Below are 15,084 nucleotides of genomic sequence, written 5' to 3'. Positions count from 1 at the left end.
AAAATCAAAGTGACCCCAAACTTTTGAATGGTAGTGTATTTAAAACTTTTATGCACATAATATATACTGTAGCATAGCTTACATTTATGCATTTATACTTGCTTTTTATAGCTTTCAATTCATACAATCAAATAGCTTAGAACAGGGATGCTAAAACTGCTTATAGGCTAATATTTTGAGCAGTAAAACATAAATTGGACACACATTTCACAATAAGCTTAGCATGTTTACATCTGCATATTGAGATTGCTTGCTCTGCTTGTGATGTGGAGAGAGACAGAAACCAAAGAGGGGAGCGTTTTAATGCGTTGCCGCTAATGTGCCCTTATTAAGCTCTGTGATGTATGTCTCAGGGACGTAATGTTGCAGTGTGCTGCTAGGCTAATCTAATGCCAGTTTCCTGCCTCCATACCGCCCGGCTCCGCTGGGCCCGGCCACGCTGACAAGATCAGCTTTTTATTGCCAGCCTTGCAGTAAAACCCTTCTCCTGTCCTCTTCCTCTTACTCTAATTCTGCTGCAACATGTATCGTGATAGCCGTTTTATTGGGACAAAGGAGATCCAATTGATGGCGTTTTGTCATATTGTAAAGTGTGTTACACATCATAAACTTGTTTCTGGTGCCTCATAGATTCATCACTGTGGTCTAGCAGATAACGAATCAGCAGAATGATAGGGGTATAAAATGACAGCATCTGGACTGTGAAAGGAGACCCAGTGAACAGCTGTGGAGATTACCAGCAGAAAAACGCTACAGGAGATTGCTTTACATGGTTTTAGCAGGTTTAAAAGGTTAAAAGATGGTCATTTATGGTCTTTGACTGTTTCGAGTTGGTCTAAGATGAGCATCCAGCTAGCTTAAACCGGCTAAGACCTTACCATTTTAGACTGTAAGCACCATCATGCCGTTCCAAACCAGTATGATTGTCTTTTTTTTTTTTTCTGTCAAACTAATTTTGAAAAATTGGCAACCAAACTGTTTCGGTTCCAATTAACATCCGTATAATGGAAGGGGATGGGAACCGAAACTGTTTGGTTCCCAACATTTTCTTTCACAGATAAAAAAAAATGTCATGCTGGTTTGAAATTACATGAGGGTGAGTAAATTATGTTTTGGGGTGGGCTATCCTTTTAAGATGGGTCTCAAGCTAGCTATTTACAGTAATTTGCTGGTCAGAACAAAAAGCTGGTCTAGATGGCCTACATGGTTCAGCCATTGGTCAACAGTAACAACTATCATGTTCTAAAAACCAATCTGAACACTGGTACGCTGTGGTCAGTTTGAACCAGTTTAAGCTGGTATACCTGGTACCAGTCTAACCATGCTGAAAAATGTCCAAAACCACTTGAAAACCATTAAAACAGACCACGAGCTTTGGAAACTAGCTAACAAACTTAGTTAGGGAAAGCTGCTGGCAGGAAATCCTTCACTCTTTATATAAGCAAATCTTCACCAACTGCCTCTGTAATACTAGTATGTTGCAATATTCATAGTGTTCAATTTCAAGAATCCCCAATCATACAAACAATGCTGGAAAAAACTTTCATTTGCTCGAACGAAATGATTAATCATTGCGGTAAATTGCAGATTCTGTGCATAATAGACCTCACAATTTGTGCACTTGAGGGGGTGTGTAGAGTGTATCTGCATGAAGGTGCATCTCAGACTTTTCTGAAATGTCTTGAGACAGACCCACTCAGGAGGGCGATACGAGTCATTAGGTATGCGCATGAATACATAATCGCATAAATGCCGAAAAACACTGTAACATCAGAGAGAAATTATACACTCCTCTACTTGGACAAGCATTGTTACAGAATAATCAAATGCTCACAAGCAATTTCGCTTCATACTCTGGCCTCCCTAATGGTAGTGAAAACATTTCTGTGCACTTGCAAAACTGTCATTAGCATACTTTGAAGTTGGCACTGTATTAGTACTCAAAGTGTTTACCGAGATCAGGGCATCATGGGTGTAAAAACTCATCTCAGGTAATTATTTCTTCCCCGAGATCCCTGCTGTGGCTGAGCGTTCTTTCTCTACGCTATCGTAAAGGCCTTTCATTAAACAAAGTAGCATTAAAGACACCACGCTTGTGTTATGATATGCAAGCAGTTATGATATGAAAATTCTCGCATGCAAGGACAGGGTGTGTGATGAACACTTTTACACCAAAAGATTTTTGTTTTGTTTTATCTCAGTTGCAAAAAACATCACAGTAATTTATGAAAAACACAGGATTCTGGGGTATGGCTCATCAAAATCTCCGCAGGGATGCACTGTCATATTGAAATAATGTCATATCAAATCGGTACATCAGCATCATCGCACAATCGCTAAAACACTTTCAGACAGCTGCTCTGCACAGTTTTAGATGTCTGCTGAAGAAGTAACTTGGACAGTTTAGAGGGTTTGGCCCGGATGAATGAGATTCTCTGTGGTTATGCATATTTTGGCACATTTTCAAGGTGTTACAAGTAATTATATTTACTATTAAAATTTTTGGTCTTATAGTGCATAAATTCATGATATTCCATCCATCCATAAGGCCTATAAACCTTCAAGCTTGAAAAAGATTTTTAAAAACGTTTTTCATGACTTCTCTTTATACCAGTTCCATAAAAACAAAGGTAATATTGAATAACTTATATTTTAAACACAATATCACCAGTTCCCTTTCAGTCTGTGATGTTCAACGTCACGTCCAAACGTACCGACAATTCGGGGAACGAGGGTTACATACGTAACCGAGACGTTACTTTGTCTATTTTTGCTTCGACAACAGAAATCGAATCAATGTTTCAGTGACTCATAATGACAGTCACTTTTTAAAAAATATTTATATATAATTAAAGGTGACTTTTTATTTATTCATTTTTAAATAGTATTATTACTCAAATGCTATATCACATCGCTGTTGGACTGAAACCTTGTACCCTCCAAATATGCTACACTGTATTTTTTAAATAATGAAACACTGTGTTGTCAAAGTTGATATTGTGGCTTTATACATGATCAGACACTTGCATGTGTCATTAGAATATTAACATTTTAACAAAATCAAACTCAAATGGAGTTACGAGATTTTTGACCAGCAAATTTCTGACATGTTTTGTCCGTCATTAGAACAGCAGCATCTGAGGCAGATGCTGAGTAATGAAATCTTGAGTAATGAAAACGCTGTACATATTCAAAGAACTAGTTCTTTATTTACCTTTGCATTGCAAACAAGCAGAGACGGTCCAAGCTGCGTTCGGCACTTCATTGAAAAACCCACAGATGAACATAAAGGGTGATATGGAAGCTTATTTCCGCCATGGAATAAAAAAATTGAAACTGTAATTGCGACTTTTTATCTCATAATTGCAACTTTTTCTCACAATTTCAAATTTACATCTCGCAATTTTTTTCTCAGAATTGCGTGATATAAAGTCGCAATTGTGTGTTATAGAGAAAATGAGAAAAAAAGTCAGTTTTATATCTCGCAATTCTGACATTATAACTCGCAACTGCGACTTTATACCACACGATTCTGAGAAAAAAAGTCAGAATTGCGAGATAAAAAGTCTATTCCCTTATCTTTTACAGTTTTTAATTCCGTGGCGGAAACAAGCTTCCACAGGGTGACCAATAGTAATGATTAATGAAAATAAATAAAAAGAAAATGAAATATGGAGCTACGAGGTATCCGCCCCACAGAGATGATCGACAAGTTTTTCTAGTTCATCATTAATATCAGAGAAAAGGATACTTTGTGATAAAAAGAGAATAAATTAAAATCCTGCTTTTGAATTTTGAGCTGCCTGCCGCATTCAATTGTTTTCACGTTTGATTTTATGGCCGCAATGTGCCTTTTACCATTGACCTTGTGTCAGAATGTTCCCTTTCTAATTTCTGTGAAGGTTGGACTCTGAGGAGGGACTTGCTATATGTTTGACAAACCATTATTAAAGGTGTCAAGGGCATCTCACAATGTTGCCCTCCAGAAACCTCATTTTGGGTCTGTGAAGTTGTGTGTTTAGTCCTTTTGTTTTTTAGCTTTTGTTTTGTTCCACACTGCTGCTTACTCTTAAAAAATGGCTGTTTAATTTCATAGTGTGCTAAAACATTCGATCTGTGTTCAAAACTAAGTTTTCCTACTTGAGCAAGCACAGCTCAGACGAAAAAATCTAAATGTGATTTAATGCTTACGGTCAGTCCAACCTACCATTCATGTACACATTAATGCTTTAAACAACCATGCGTGCATTTTAATCGAGACAGCGGCGTTAGAGTCCAAACAAGACGTAATTGATAAGATTGGGAATCAATGTGGCATGACTCCTCCAGCGGGGGATGTTTAAGACAGCCTTGCTAATTAGACGTGTGGATGCAGTATTCTCCTCTTGATTTATGTTAATAGGAGTGTTTGTTTACGTCTCCCATAATAAGCCGAGTGACTGCTTTATTGGAATGCCATAGATGTATTCTACGGCTTCATTATCCCTGCCCTTTCCGGCACACTGCGAAGGTCACGCCCGTGTCCGGCCCCTGCGTGGAGGGCAGTGCTCGGGGAAAAACACCTGAGAATAATATAATGCGGGACCCAATTAACGTTAAAAAGAGGCCCCGGCGACAGCGCAGGTGAAGCATTGAGAATTGCTCATCATTTTGCCTCGCCATAGACGATAACCCGTGGCCTCTGTTGCTTTGCGTGCCACAGGAATATATCTGAACGCCACTGACAACAGGGCAGGAAACTTTAAATTAGTCTTGTGATTCTCATGATAGTTTCTATTCTAGGCTGAGCTTTTTTGTTTTGCTGGGTGCAATTCAGCCCACTAAGTTTGGATTTCCTGTCTGTGCTTATGTGGGCTTATATCTATATCTATATATATCTATGTCTATATATCTGTATCTATATCTATATCTATATCTATATATCTACATATATATCTATATATATATATATATATGTATGTATATATATATATTACACGGCTCTGTGGAATACTTGATTTACTTTTGATACGCTTGCTAGGAATGTTTTTCTTCGTGGAAGTTTTTAGAGAGGTATTTTTCTGCTGATGACGACTGCATGGATAAAGCAAAGGAACCATGTGGACCTCATCAGAGGTCATTAAATATAGCTACACCAGCCAGCACAACAAAAACATACAAGTTAGACTAAATACACTAAATCTGGTAAAAACACATTTATTACGCATTTATAAAATAAACTAGTCTCTACTTAAGAAAATTTATTTTAGTATAAAATGTGATTTTTTAACTAACTGGCCTAAATACTAATGTATTTATGTATGTTTAAAAAGTAAATGTAGAATATATATCATTTCAATGATACCATCATATATCAATGATACCATCATTTTTACTAGATTCTTTTTACTTTATTTAGTCTGTTTCTTCATTTAGTATGTGTACAGCATTTTACATTACATTCACTGTTTTCTGCCGGTGAAATAATCAATTCAAATTACTTTTGCGGCAAACAGTAATTCGGATCATAAATTCATAATTTTATCCTAATTTCTAAGTTCATTTTTTGCTATGTTTTTCTGTGCAAACATTTGCAAAGACCGCTGATATTTCTGATTTATGTCCCTAAATGGAAAAACATAAACATAAAACAAATATAATTTCTGACACCTTCCATGTCAGTTAAATTGTCTGTCATGGTCTAAAGTGGATGTTGATGGCCAGACAAACTGTCAAAAGTCTGTCTAGGCAGGACTACATATCAGCTAAAGAACTTTTACCAACATTTACCTGAGGCTCCCTATAAAACCTGACATGAACTTTGGCTCCGGGCATCGATGCAGGTCCACAATTGAATTGCTGTTGTGCAGGATGCCTTAAGTAAAGCTTTAAAAGCAGGATGACCTATGGTTTTCTGCGAGACCTCTGCCTTCTCAATACATGCAATAGTTTTTGGCTCCACACTGCAGGTAAGCACAGGAACTCTCGGTCAAAGGCAGAATAGTGTGAATCATACCTGCAGTGCCGGAGTAGTCCGCGATGCTCAGTGGGTAGCCATCCTCGTCTGGGTCAACAGAGAACAAACCCACTCCAAAAGAGCCGTACTGCGCAAAGGATGTACTGTTCTCAAAGTCCTCCAGGTCAATCCTCAGCTCATAGTTGGCTTGAATGGTAAGTGCATGGATTCGTTTCATACCTGAAAAAGAAATTTAGATTAAGTTAATGAAAAAATGTGCAGATGAGATTTATTTGAAATAAAGAAGGTGGAAAGAGTGTTTGGGTGACCAGCTTGTGCTACAGACATAATTGATACCTCAAATCATGTTGCTTGTTATTAATAAAATTCATTTTGGGCAATTCTATTTGGGACTGCTAGTGGGACAGAAATGTGTGTATTATGTAAGGGTTAATGCCCAACGAGGTGTCCATTGGCAGGTATTAATGGACGACGGCGATGCGTGAACCCTCCGACGCGCAGCGGTTGCCTCCGCCGAAGTCCATTAATACCTGACAATGGACACCTTGAAGGGCATTAACCCGCTTATACCATGGTCACTTGCCAAATAACACATTTTTAAAACATTAGTTTATATTTTAATTAGTTTTACAATCGAAATCTAAAGTTTTTACAAACAATAACTTGGTTTCCCTGGTTACGCCTGACGGTTTATTTAGCAACCGGAGATATTTATAGTCTGCTCAGCTCGTAGAACCCTTCAGTTTACTGCCTGTTGCTATGGTTACTCACAGCTGATGTAGCCAGCGCATTTATTTATTAATTTCGAACGTAAACACTAAACAGTCAGTTTCACCAGAACTCCTTTACTAGGTGTCCTCTATCACTTTTTAATGGACACCCTGCAGCCAATCAGAATCGAGTATTCACCCAGACCATGGTATAAATATATACACTGTAACAAATTGCTGTAGATTCTACAGCAAAATTCTACAGAAATTTATTGTTTTATCATTTTACAAGTTATTACTGTAATTCGCAATGCATTATGGGTCAAAAAGAGTATTACAGTTGTTAACAGTATATTTCCCTGTCAACTGTAAATTGATTTACAGGTAAGAGGTGTTTTCACTGTAGTTCATATGGTTTTACAACAATTTACTGTGATGTGGCATTATGGGATTGCGCGGGCTGAATACAGGTTTGAAAACTGGTGGACTGGAGCAGGGCAAGAAGAGTTGAAGATAAAAGGCACTATTTACTAAATTTTTGGTAAGTTAACTTAAATTTACGTCCATAAATATTACAATCGAATGTATTACTTAATGCTGTTTAAGCGATTCATATTTTAAACAGAATTCAACATAGGCATGTCAGATGCAATTAATTTTATCGACTTGTTTACAACTGCGTGTTATCAGGACATTTAGTGGGATGTAAAAGTGTTTGATTCCAATATTTTTCCCCCCAAAACGTTACGTTTATTTAGTAAAGGAATGTGTCTTTAATTTTAAATTTCTTGTTTCAGGCGAGGCATAGAATCGCGACGGGGCGCGCCATAACAGTGGTGAGACGAAGCTGAACGGTTACAAGGTAAAACCATCGTAAATGTTATGGACGAATGCTGAATTTTGTTACCGTTTTATTTTCATTTGCTCTCGAGAGAGTATTTTTAGAGCATTTGCAGTTTGGCAGACAAGACAAATCCACTGAAGTGTTGGTGAGACAAAACTATACCTAACGTTACACATGTGCTTTAGCTTTCTTGACGAAAAACATTAGAATAGGCTATATATGATATATATAGTTGGATGCTGCTATATTTTCACATTTATTTCACCAGTTTTGATTTCTTATTGAGAGCATGTAAAACCAGTGTTTAACAAAGGCCTGCGTCATAACTAAATTTAACGCAAAGCAATTTGCTGCGAACAATGATATAGGAATGTAAGTGGGATGTAAAAGTGTTTGATTCCAATATTCCCCCCCCCCCCCGAAACGTTACGTTTATTTAGTAAAGGAATGTGTCTTTAATTTTAAATTTCTTTTTTCAGGCGAGGCATATAATCGCGACGCCTAACAGTGGTGAGACGAAGCTGAACTGTTAGGTAAAACCATCGTAAATGTTATGGACGAATGCTGCAGTTTGTTACAGTTTTATTCGCCTTTGCTCTCGAGAGAGTCGCTTTTTACCGAGCATTTGCAGTTTGGAAGACAAGACATAATTACTGAAGTGCTGTTGAGACAAAACCAGTGTTTAACAAATCCCTGCGTCATAACTAAATTCAAAATTACTGGCAAAAGATTTGAAAGTTCATTTTATTTTCTGTTCAAAGTTCCCATAGTTATCGTTTTATTAATATAACTTGAACCTAAATCTAAATGAGAAATGTATCGCTGTAAATTGTGTCAACATGAGAGCAATACCATTGTAGGCTATTATGAAAGGTCACAGTAATGTTCCACACTGCTGTTTTACCTGTGGTGTACCTGACTGTTCCTGTGCATTTACAAAATTTGCAGCTTTAAGAGTTGTGAGAGGACATTTAGTGTAAAATCCACATTTGCATCTCATATCTCAAGAACACACAAAAACAGTCCACATGAGCTTCTAAATGAAGCAGTTTTTGCAAACTCGCTACAACGTGTGTCAGCCCTGTACATCTCTCAAGATTCTCATATACTGCATTTAATTACATTGTCATTTACATTTCTTTCCTTTTCTTTTTTTTCTTTTAGATGTCAGCAACAGCAGCTGATGTGGAAAAAAGTTCTACACTTCCAGACTCTCCGAGACTGATTGTCTTAGGTAATGTATGTTCCAAAATCTTTAAATTACTTAATACATTTTGCCTGTTGTATTTTAGTATTTTATAAAGTGTTTCTTATATTTATTATTTTTAGGTGAAATTCTCACTGCAACCCAGTGGATGCTGAGTATTGAGGGTCAAGTGGTTATGAATCCACACCCCAATTTTATGGCTGGATTTGCTGCTTTGTTTGCAACTTACTACAACTTTAATCTGGAGTACCAGCACGAGGCATCCTGCACACTTGAATTTGTTCAAAGGTAACAGTTTACTTAAAGATAAATGTGTATGTTAAAGGATTAGTTCACCCAAAAATTTAATTTCTGTCATTAATTAACTACTGACTGTTCATTTTCGGAACACAAATTAAGATATTTTTGATGAAATCCGAGAGGTTTCTGAACCACACATAGGCAGCAAAATCATTGCAACTTTCAAGATCCAGAAAGGCAGTTAAGACATTGTTAAAATAGACCATGTGACTACAGTGGATCAACCTTAATGTTTTGAAGCCACGATAATACTTTTTGTGCGCAAAAAACCCCAAAATAACGACTTTATTCAACAATCTCTTCTCTTCTGTGTCAGTCTCTGACGCTGTTAAAGTAGTAAACACAGTGCAGCGCTTCCAGGTTCTACGTTAGAACAAAAAGTATTCTCATCACTTCATAACATTAAGGTTGATCCACTGGAGTTACGTGGACTATTTTAATGATGTTTTTACTACCTTTCTGGGCCTTGAAAGTTGTAATGACGTTGTGGTCTATGTGTGGTTCAGAAACCTCTCTGATTTCATCAAAAACATCTTAATGTGTGCTCCTGAAAATGAATGAAGGTCAGTAGTTAATTAATGACAGATTAATGAGTAATTAATTACAGAAATGTAATTTTGGGATGAACTAACCCTTTATAATACATTAGTAGTGTAGTGAATGCTTATTGTAAAGTGGTATATTTTCATTAGTCTGCACATGATCCTAAAGCTTCTGCTTGTGTTTTTCTGACTGTTTTTTGTGCAGATGTTTTGTTGGAATCAACCCATCCACTGGTACCAAGACAGTCAAAAAAAGTGGAAAGACCTCAGAGAAGAGGAACAACACAGTCAATCCTCATGTGTCTACTCTTCTCAGAAGGCTAACGGACTTTGAGTGGTTAAGCATGTACTGTAAGTTGTCAAATGTATATAAACAAAAAAACTACAGGAGGAGATGTTTTAAATGTTTTAGAGGGAATGTTGTCAATCACCAGCATTTGTGTTGTTTATCACAAACATTTATACAAAAAATAATTAATAAAAAAAAGCAGAAATGTGAGTTTTAAAGGGATACTCCACCGTGTTTTCATATTAAACTATGTTTTTCCCTTAACTAAGACGAGTTGATGCATACCTCTCTCGTCTCAGTGCGTGCACTCAATCGCTTTGGCGCGCGGTGACACTTTGAAAGCACTTAGCTTAGCCCATTCATTCAATATGGGCCAAGCAGAGAAGCTACCAAACACCTCCACGTTTTCCCTATTTAAATACAGTTACTCGCGTAGTGTAACTCGACCTAGGACGGTAACACAAAACAAAACGTTGCGCTTTTCTAAGCGTGTAAAATGGATAACTATATTGTATGGCGGAATACCATGGCAAGTGCTTGTAAGCACTTCGACTTCGGCGCAGTAATATCTTCACTAGAGGGAGCGGGGGCCGGTGAGAGGATTTTTCACGAGTGAAGATATTACTGCGCCAAGACGAAGTGCTTACAAGCACTTGCCATGGTATTCCGCCATACAATATAGTTATCCATTTTACACGCTTAGAAAAGCGCAACGTTTTGTTTTGTGTTACCGTCCTAGGTCGAGTTACACTACGCGAGTAACTGTATTTAAATAGGGAAAACGTGGAGGTGTTTGGTAGCTTCTCTGCTTGGCCCATATTGAATGAATGGGCTAAGCTAAGTGCTTTCAAAGTGTCACCGCGCGCCAAAGCGATTGAGTGCACGCACTGAGACGAGAGAGGTATGCATCAACTCGTCTTAGTTAAGGGAAAAACATAGTTTAATATGAAAACACGGTGGAGTATCCCTTTAACAGGAGATGTGAGTTAACCATAATGCCATTCTGTTGACTGAACTTAAAGGGTTAGTTCACCCAAAAATGGAAATTCTGTCATCATTCTGTTTACTCACCCTCAATTTGTTCCAAACCTGTATGAGATTCTTTCTCCTGCTGAACTCAAAAGAAGATATTTTGAAGAATGTTGGTAATCAAACAGTTGATGGTAGCCATTTACTTTCAATTGTCTAGTTACCAAAATTCTTTAAAATATCATCTTTTGTGTTCAACAGAAGAAAGAAACTCATACAGGTTTGGAACAAATTGAGGGTGAGTAAACAGAATGATGACAGAATTTTCATTTTTGGATGAACTCTCCCTTTAAAGGGATACTTCACCGACTTTTTACTGCGCCAAGTCGAAGTGCTTCCAACTTCAAGTGCTATTCCGCCATACATTATAGTTATCCTTTTTACTCGCTTAGAAAAGCGCCACGTTTTATTTTGTGTCACCATACTTGGTCGTGTAACTGTATTTAAATAGGGAAAACGTGGAGGTGTTTGGTTGCTTCTAGCTTCATCTCTGTTTGGATCCTAATGAATGAACTGGTCTAAGCTAAGTGCTATCAAAGTGTCACCGCGCGCTAGAGCGATTGAGTGCGCGCACTGAGACGAGAGAGGTATGTATCAACTCGTCTTAGTTAAGGGAATAACATAGTTTAATATGAAAAAACGGTAGAGTATCCCTTTAACTTTTATTGAACCCAGAATCTTGCTTTTAAGTCTTACAAGTTATTTGTAGTTATTTTGTGACTGATTTTGAAAAGATTTTCTGTACTTGAAAAAGTAAAATTGTTGTTACCAGTCTTGCAGTAATTTGCTTATTATTTTAATAAATATTTTTCTACAACAGCTTTGACTTTGTTTTGTTTTTTTAAATGTTTATTTTAATGCATTTACATCAATATAATGGTAAATAATAGAGTACAGTTTACTGTTAAAATGATTCTTTTCAGCTTTTTAAATGTTAAACTATTCCAGCATCTTCTTGAATTTTGGGGGTATTTACAGGATTTTATTGGCAACTTTATTGCCAGGTAAATACTGTACTTTAGTGAAATTACAAAAAATTGCTGTAAAATATATTTACAGGATTTTATTGGCAATTTTATTGCCAGGTAAATACTGTACTTTAGTGAAATTACAAAAAATTGCTGTAAAGTAAAATACAAGTTTAATTCAATGTTACTGTAAAAAATACTACAAATTACTGTATTTCATATACAACAATTAACTGTAAATTGCTTTACAGTATTATACTGTAATCAATTTTACAGCAATTACCAACATTTTTACAGGACTTTATTGGCAACTTTTTTGCCAGTAAATTCCTGTAAATTCTACAGGAAATTTTTTACAGTGTACAGTTGTAATCGAAATTATTCAACCCCCATTACAAATCAGGTTTATTGGCAAATTTGACAGACATTCAGCTGTTTGCAATGAGGTAATCAAACAAAAGTAATTGAAATAGCTCAACACAACAGATTTTTCAAGTGGTTTCCCCTTCTGCAGTTTCAAAATGATTCAACCCCCTGAATAGAATCCCTCACAACAACACAAATCTGCAAAACAGATGTTGTGTCAAGCCCACCTGATGCAACTAATCAAGGGCTTCATTAGTTGCACCAGGTGTGCTTGAGCAAGAACACATGAAATATCTGAACTGGCTAGTTTTGTTGCGTGTCATGTTTGACTGCATGTTAGAAATATGGCTAAGTCAAAAGAATGGTCCAAAAAGGGACAAGATATCATCACCCTTCACAAACAAGGAACAGGATACAAAAAGATAGCAAAGGCACTAAATGTTCCTAGAGACACCGTTGGAAGCATAGATCACAAGTTCAAAGTTAAAGGAACAGTGGTTATGCCTATATTTCCCTAGTCTGCTGCCTTTATAGTCTTGATACTAGTGAAACCATAAGCCAATTAGCCAATTGAGATTGTCATTCCTTGTACTTTAACTCTATTGGCTAACCCCTGTGACTGGGTTATTTGTTTTCAAACTTCTTACTCTAACATGAAAAGAACTAGCAGTGAACTTTAAGATTCCACTGCAACGTTCATAGCAAAGTTCTATAGTAAGAGATGCAACATTGAGAATCTGAAAGCACAAAATGCACGTCTTCTTCCTCAGAGGGGTGGGTCTGCTAGAGACACAACTTCTCATTCTTAGCTAAGACCGACTTGAAGGACTCTGGTCTACTTCCTGGGATCAATATCTCAACGGGAGACCCAGATTCTAGTAAGTTCTGCTCTTAATATTCCACCCAGTTTTCACACAGAGGAGGAGAGGTGCTTGACAGGAGACTAATGTGCTTGCCTACAAATGAATTCCCTTTGTAGCCCGTTCACTGGCATGTGCGTTGCACCCACAGGACAGAAAATCAATACAGCAGAGTTTTGCTAGGTCTAATCGTAGCTTGCTGCTGGTCTTCAGCTGTTGTGGACCGCAGCGCATGTTTGGGTAGGGTGTTAGGTGAATAAACATTCACCTAACACCCTGCAACTTATTTGCTGTATTTGCTAAACATAATGCGTTGCTTAAAAAGCACCACACTGTGCCTAACAGATGTTCAACAGCCATTAGATATCTACAAAAAAAAGAGCTACGGGTTATAACAATTATAAACTTTAGCAATGACACTGAGATATTGTTTTTAAGTCAACGTGAAGCCATTCACAACCCATTTCTTTGCATAAACTTGCAAATTTCAGAGTGAAACAAGATATTCAGTGAGAAAAAAATAGGGTGGGACGTTATTTTATTAATCAGGAATTGATTGGATAATGAAAAGTGTCCGTTATGTATCAAAACAGAGTCGTTTGAAGGGAGGGATTGAAAAGTAAGAGGGATTCATGATGCCATCTAAAAAGAAAAGTTGTCAAAATACTAAAACTTATTGGGATTAATTAGTGCATGCTATTCCAAGGTAATATATATATATATATATATATATATATATACAGTGTATATTTATATTTGAATTAGTCTTATTTTTATTTTAAGTTTTTGTCATTTTTGTGATTTTAGCATTTTTATTAGCTTTTGATTTGTTTAAGAAAATACATTTTATTTGGCTTTATTTTTAGTATTTTTAGTTTTAGTAATTTTAGTACTTCAACTTCAACATATTTTAGCTAGTTGCCAAAGGAACATTTCAAATTTTTGTTTAAGTTTATTAAGTCTATTTTTGGCTGCTACATCTTTTAAGATTCACCCCTTTGCGTCTGAAATGCTCCCCACACTTTGAACCTAAAGTTACATGATAGCCTGGGTGAGAAGCAGCAGTCTATCTGCCTCCCTGCAGTCCTGCAGAATAGACTAACATTTGTTCAAATGATATTGGCATAATAACAGAGATGGTTATGATGGCTTTGAATGGTGGGGGACTGGTGTGGTACCGTTCCAGCAGCAGCCGAGCGCAACATCAGGCTCTATTAAGCACCAACACCCTTCTAATGGTCTCTGCACTGACTAAATGGATAGGCCATTTGCTCTCGAAGGTCATTTCTGTTTCAACCCAGGGACCCAGAAATGTTACACAGAGGTGCGATCTATCAGAACAGGCGTGCTAAAGACAGAGGGCTGGCTGTGCTGTTCTTCATCTAAAAACTAATGTGCGTATGATTATCTTCACCTGGTCGGGGGTTTCAAATGGCTCCAGATAACCTGATACGAGACCCATCTTCCTATGGTTTTGCACGATATGATCTAAACCTGACTATACTTTGATAAGTATAGTCAACAAGCTTGCAATGTGCCCTGTTTTAGTTTTGATGTTTTCTGTATCATACAAAGGTCCTTTGCAATCTGCAAGCAATCACACATGGCACAAGCTGATTTGCCTCTGCTGATCCAGCAGCCAATGAGATTGCTGATCAACATTTAAATAGTCTGATTCAGTGTTTGCTGTAGGCTAATCATGCAGTGCGCAATCCTCTGAAACCCTCCACCTCCCCCAGCTCCACCTGCCTAGATCTGCTACGGGATTTGTGTATGTTTGATTATGCAGCAGCATCTTACTTGCTCACAGCAGGGTGTCTGTGTACCTATTAGCAGTAGCAAGTCCATACTTGCTCTGCAGCACCAGTAGCAGCAATAATCAACAGCAGCAGTGTGTGTTTTGGCACTGTGTTGAGTTGCCACTATATATAAAATCTGTTTCCTGAAGCAAAACCTATTGAGAATGACTGCTGTAAATCACATGTTGGATGAGTTGGATATGGAGGCAATAAC

At 37.3% G+C, this 15,084-nt stretch overlaps 2 protein-coding genes across 5 annotated transcripts in view; one reads left to right on the top strand and one right to left on the bottom strand.

The window, feature by feature from the left end:
* fibcd1a (fibrinogen C domain containing 1a) overlaps positions 1 to 15,084 on the bottom strand; it is a 118,714-nt gene that overhangs the window by 3,537 nt on the left and 100,093 nt on the right. For all 4 annotated transcript variants that reach the window (XM_084138876.1, XM_084138875.1, XM_084138877.1 and 1 more), the window contains one exon: positions 5,996 to 6,175. In XM_084138876.1, the coding sequence (XP_083995002.1) occupies positions 5,996 to 6,175 (180 nt within the window). The remainder of the gene's footprint in view (positions 1 to 5,995; positions 6,176 to 15,084) is intronic.
* Positions 7,495 to 15,084, top strand: part of LOC311066411 (uncharacterized protein) — a gene marked incomplete at its 3' end in the record, with an annotated part of 32,335 nt that continues 24,745 nt past the window's right edge. The window contains exons 1-4 of the mRNA XM_084087598.1: positions 7,495 to 7,528; positions 8,675 to 8,744; positions 8,840 to 9,005; positions 9,765 to 9,998. Of these exons, the coding sequence (XP_083943724.1) occupies positions 8,675 to 8,744; positions 8,840 to 9,005; positions 9,765 to 9,998 (470 nt within the window). The 5' untranslated portion in view covers positions 7,495 to 7,528. The remainder of the gene's footprint in view (positions 7,529 to 8,674; positions 8,745 to 8,839; positions 9,006 to 9,764; positions 9,999 to 15,084) is intronic.

The sequence above is a fragment of the Abramis brama genome, assembly GCF_963993115.1.
Source record: "Abramis brama genome assembly, chromosome: 16".
In the NCBI taxonomy this organism is placed as follows: Eukaryota; Metazoa; Chordata; class Actinopteri; order Cypriniformes; family Leuciscidae; genus Abramis; species Abramis brama.
This window is presented reverse-complemented; position numbering and strand designations above follow the sequence as displayed.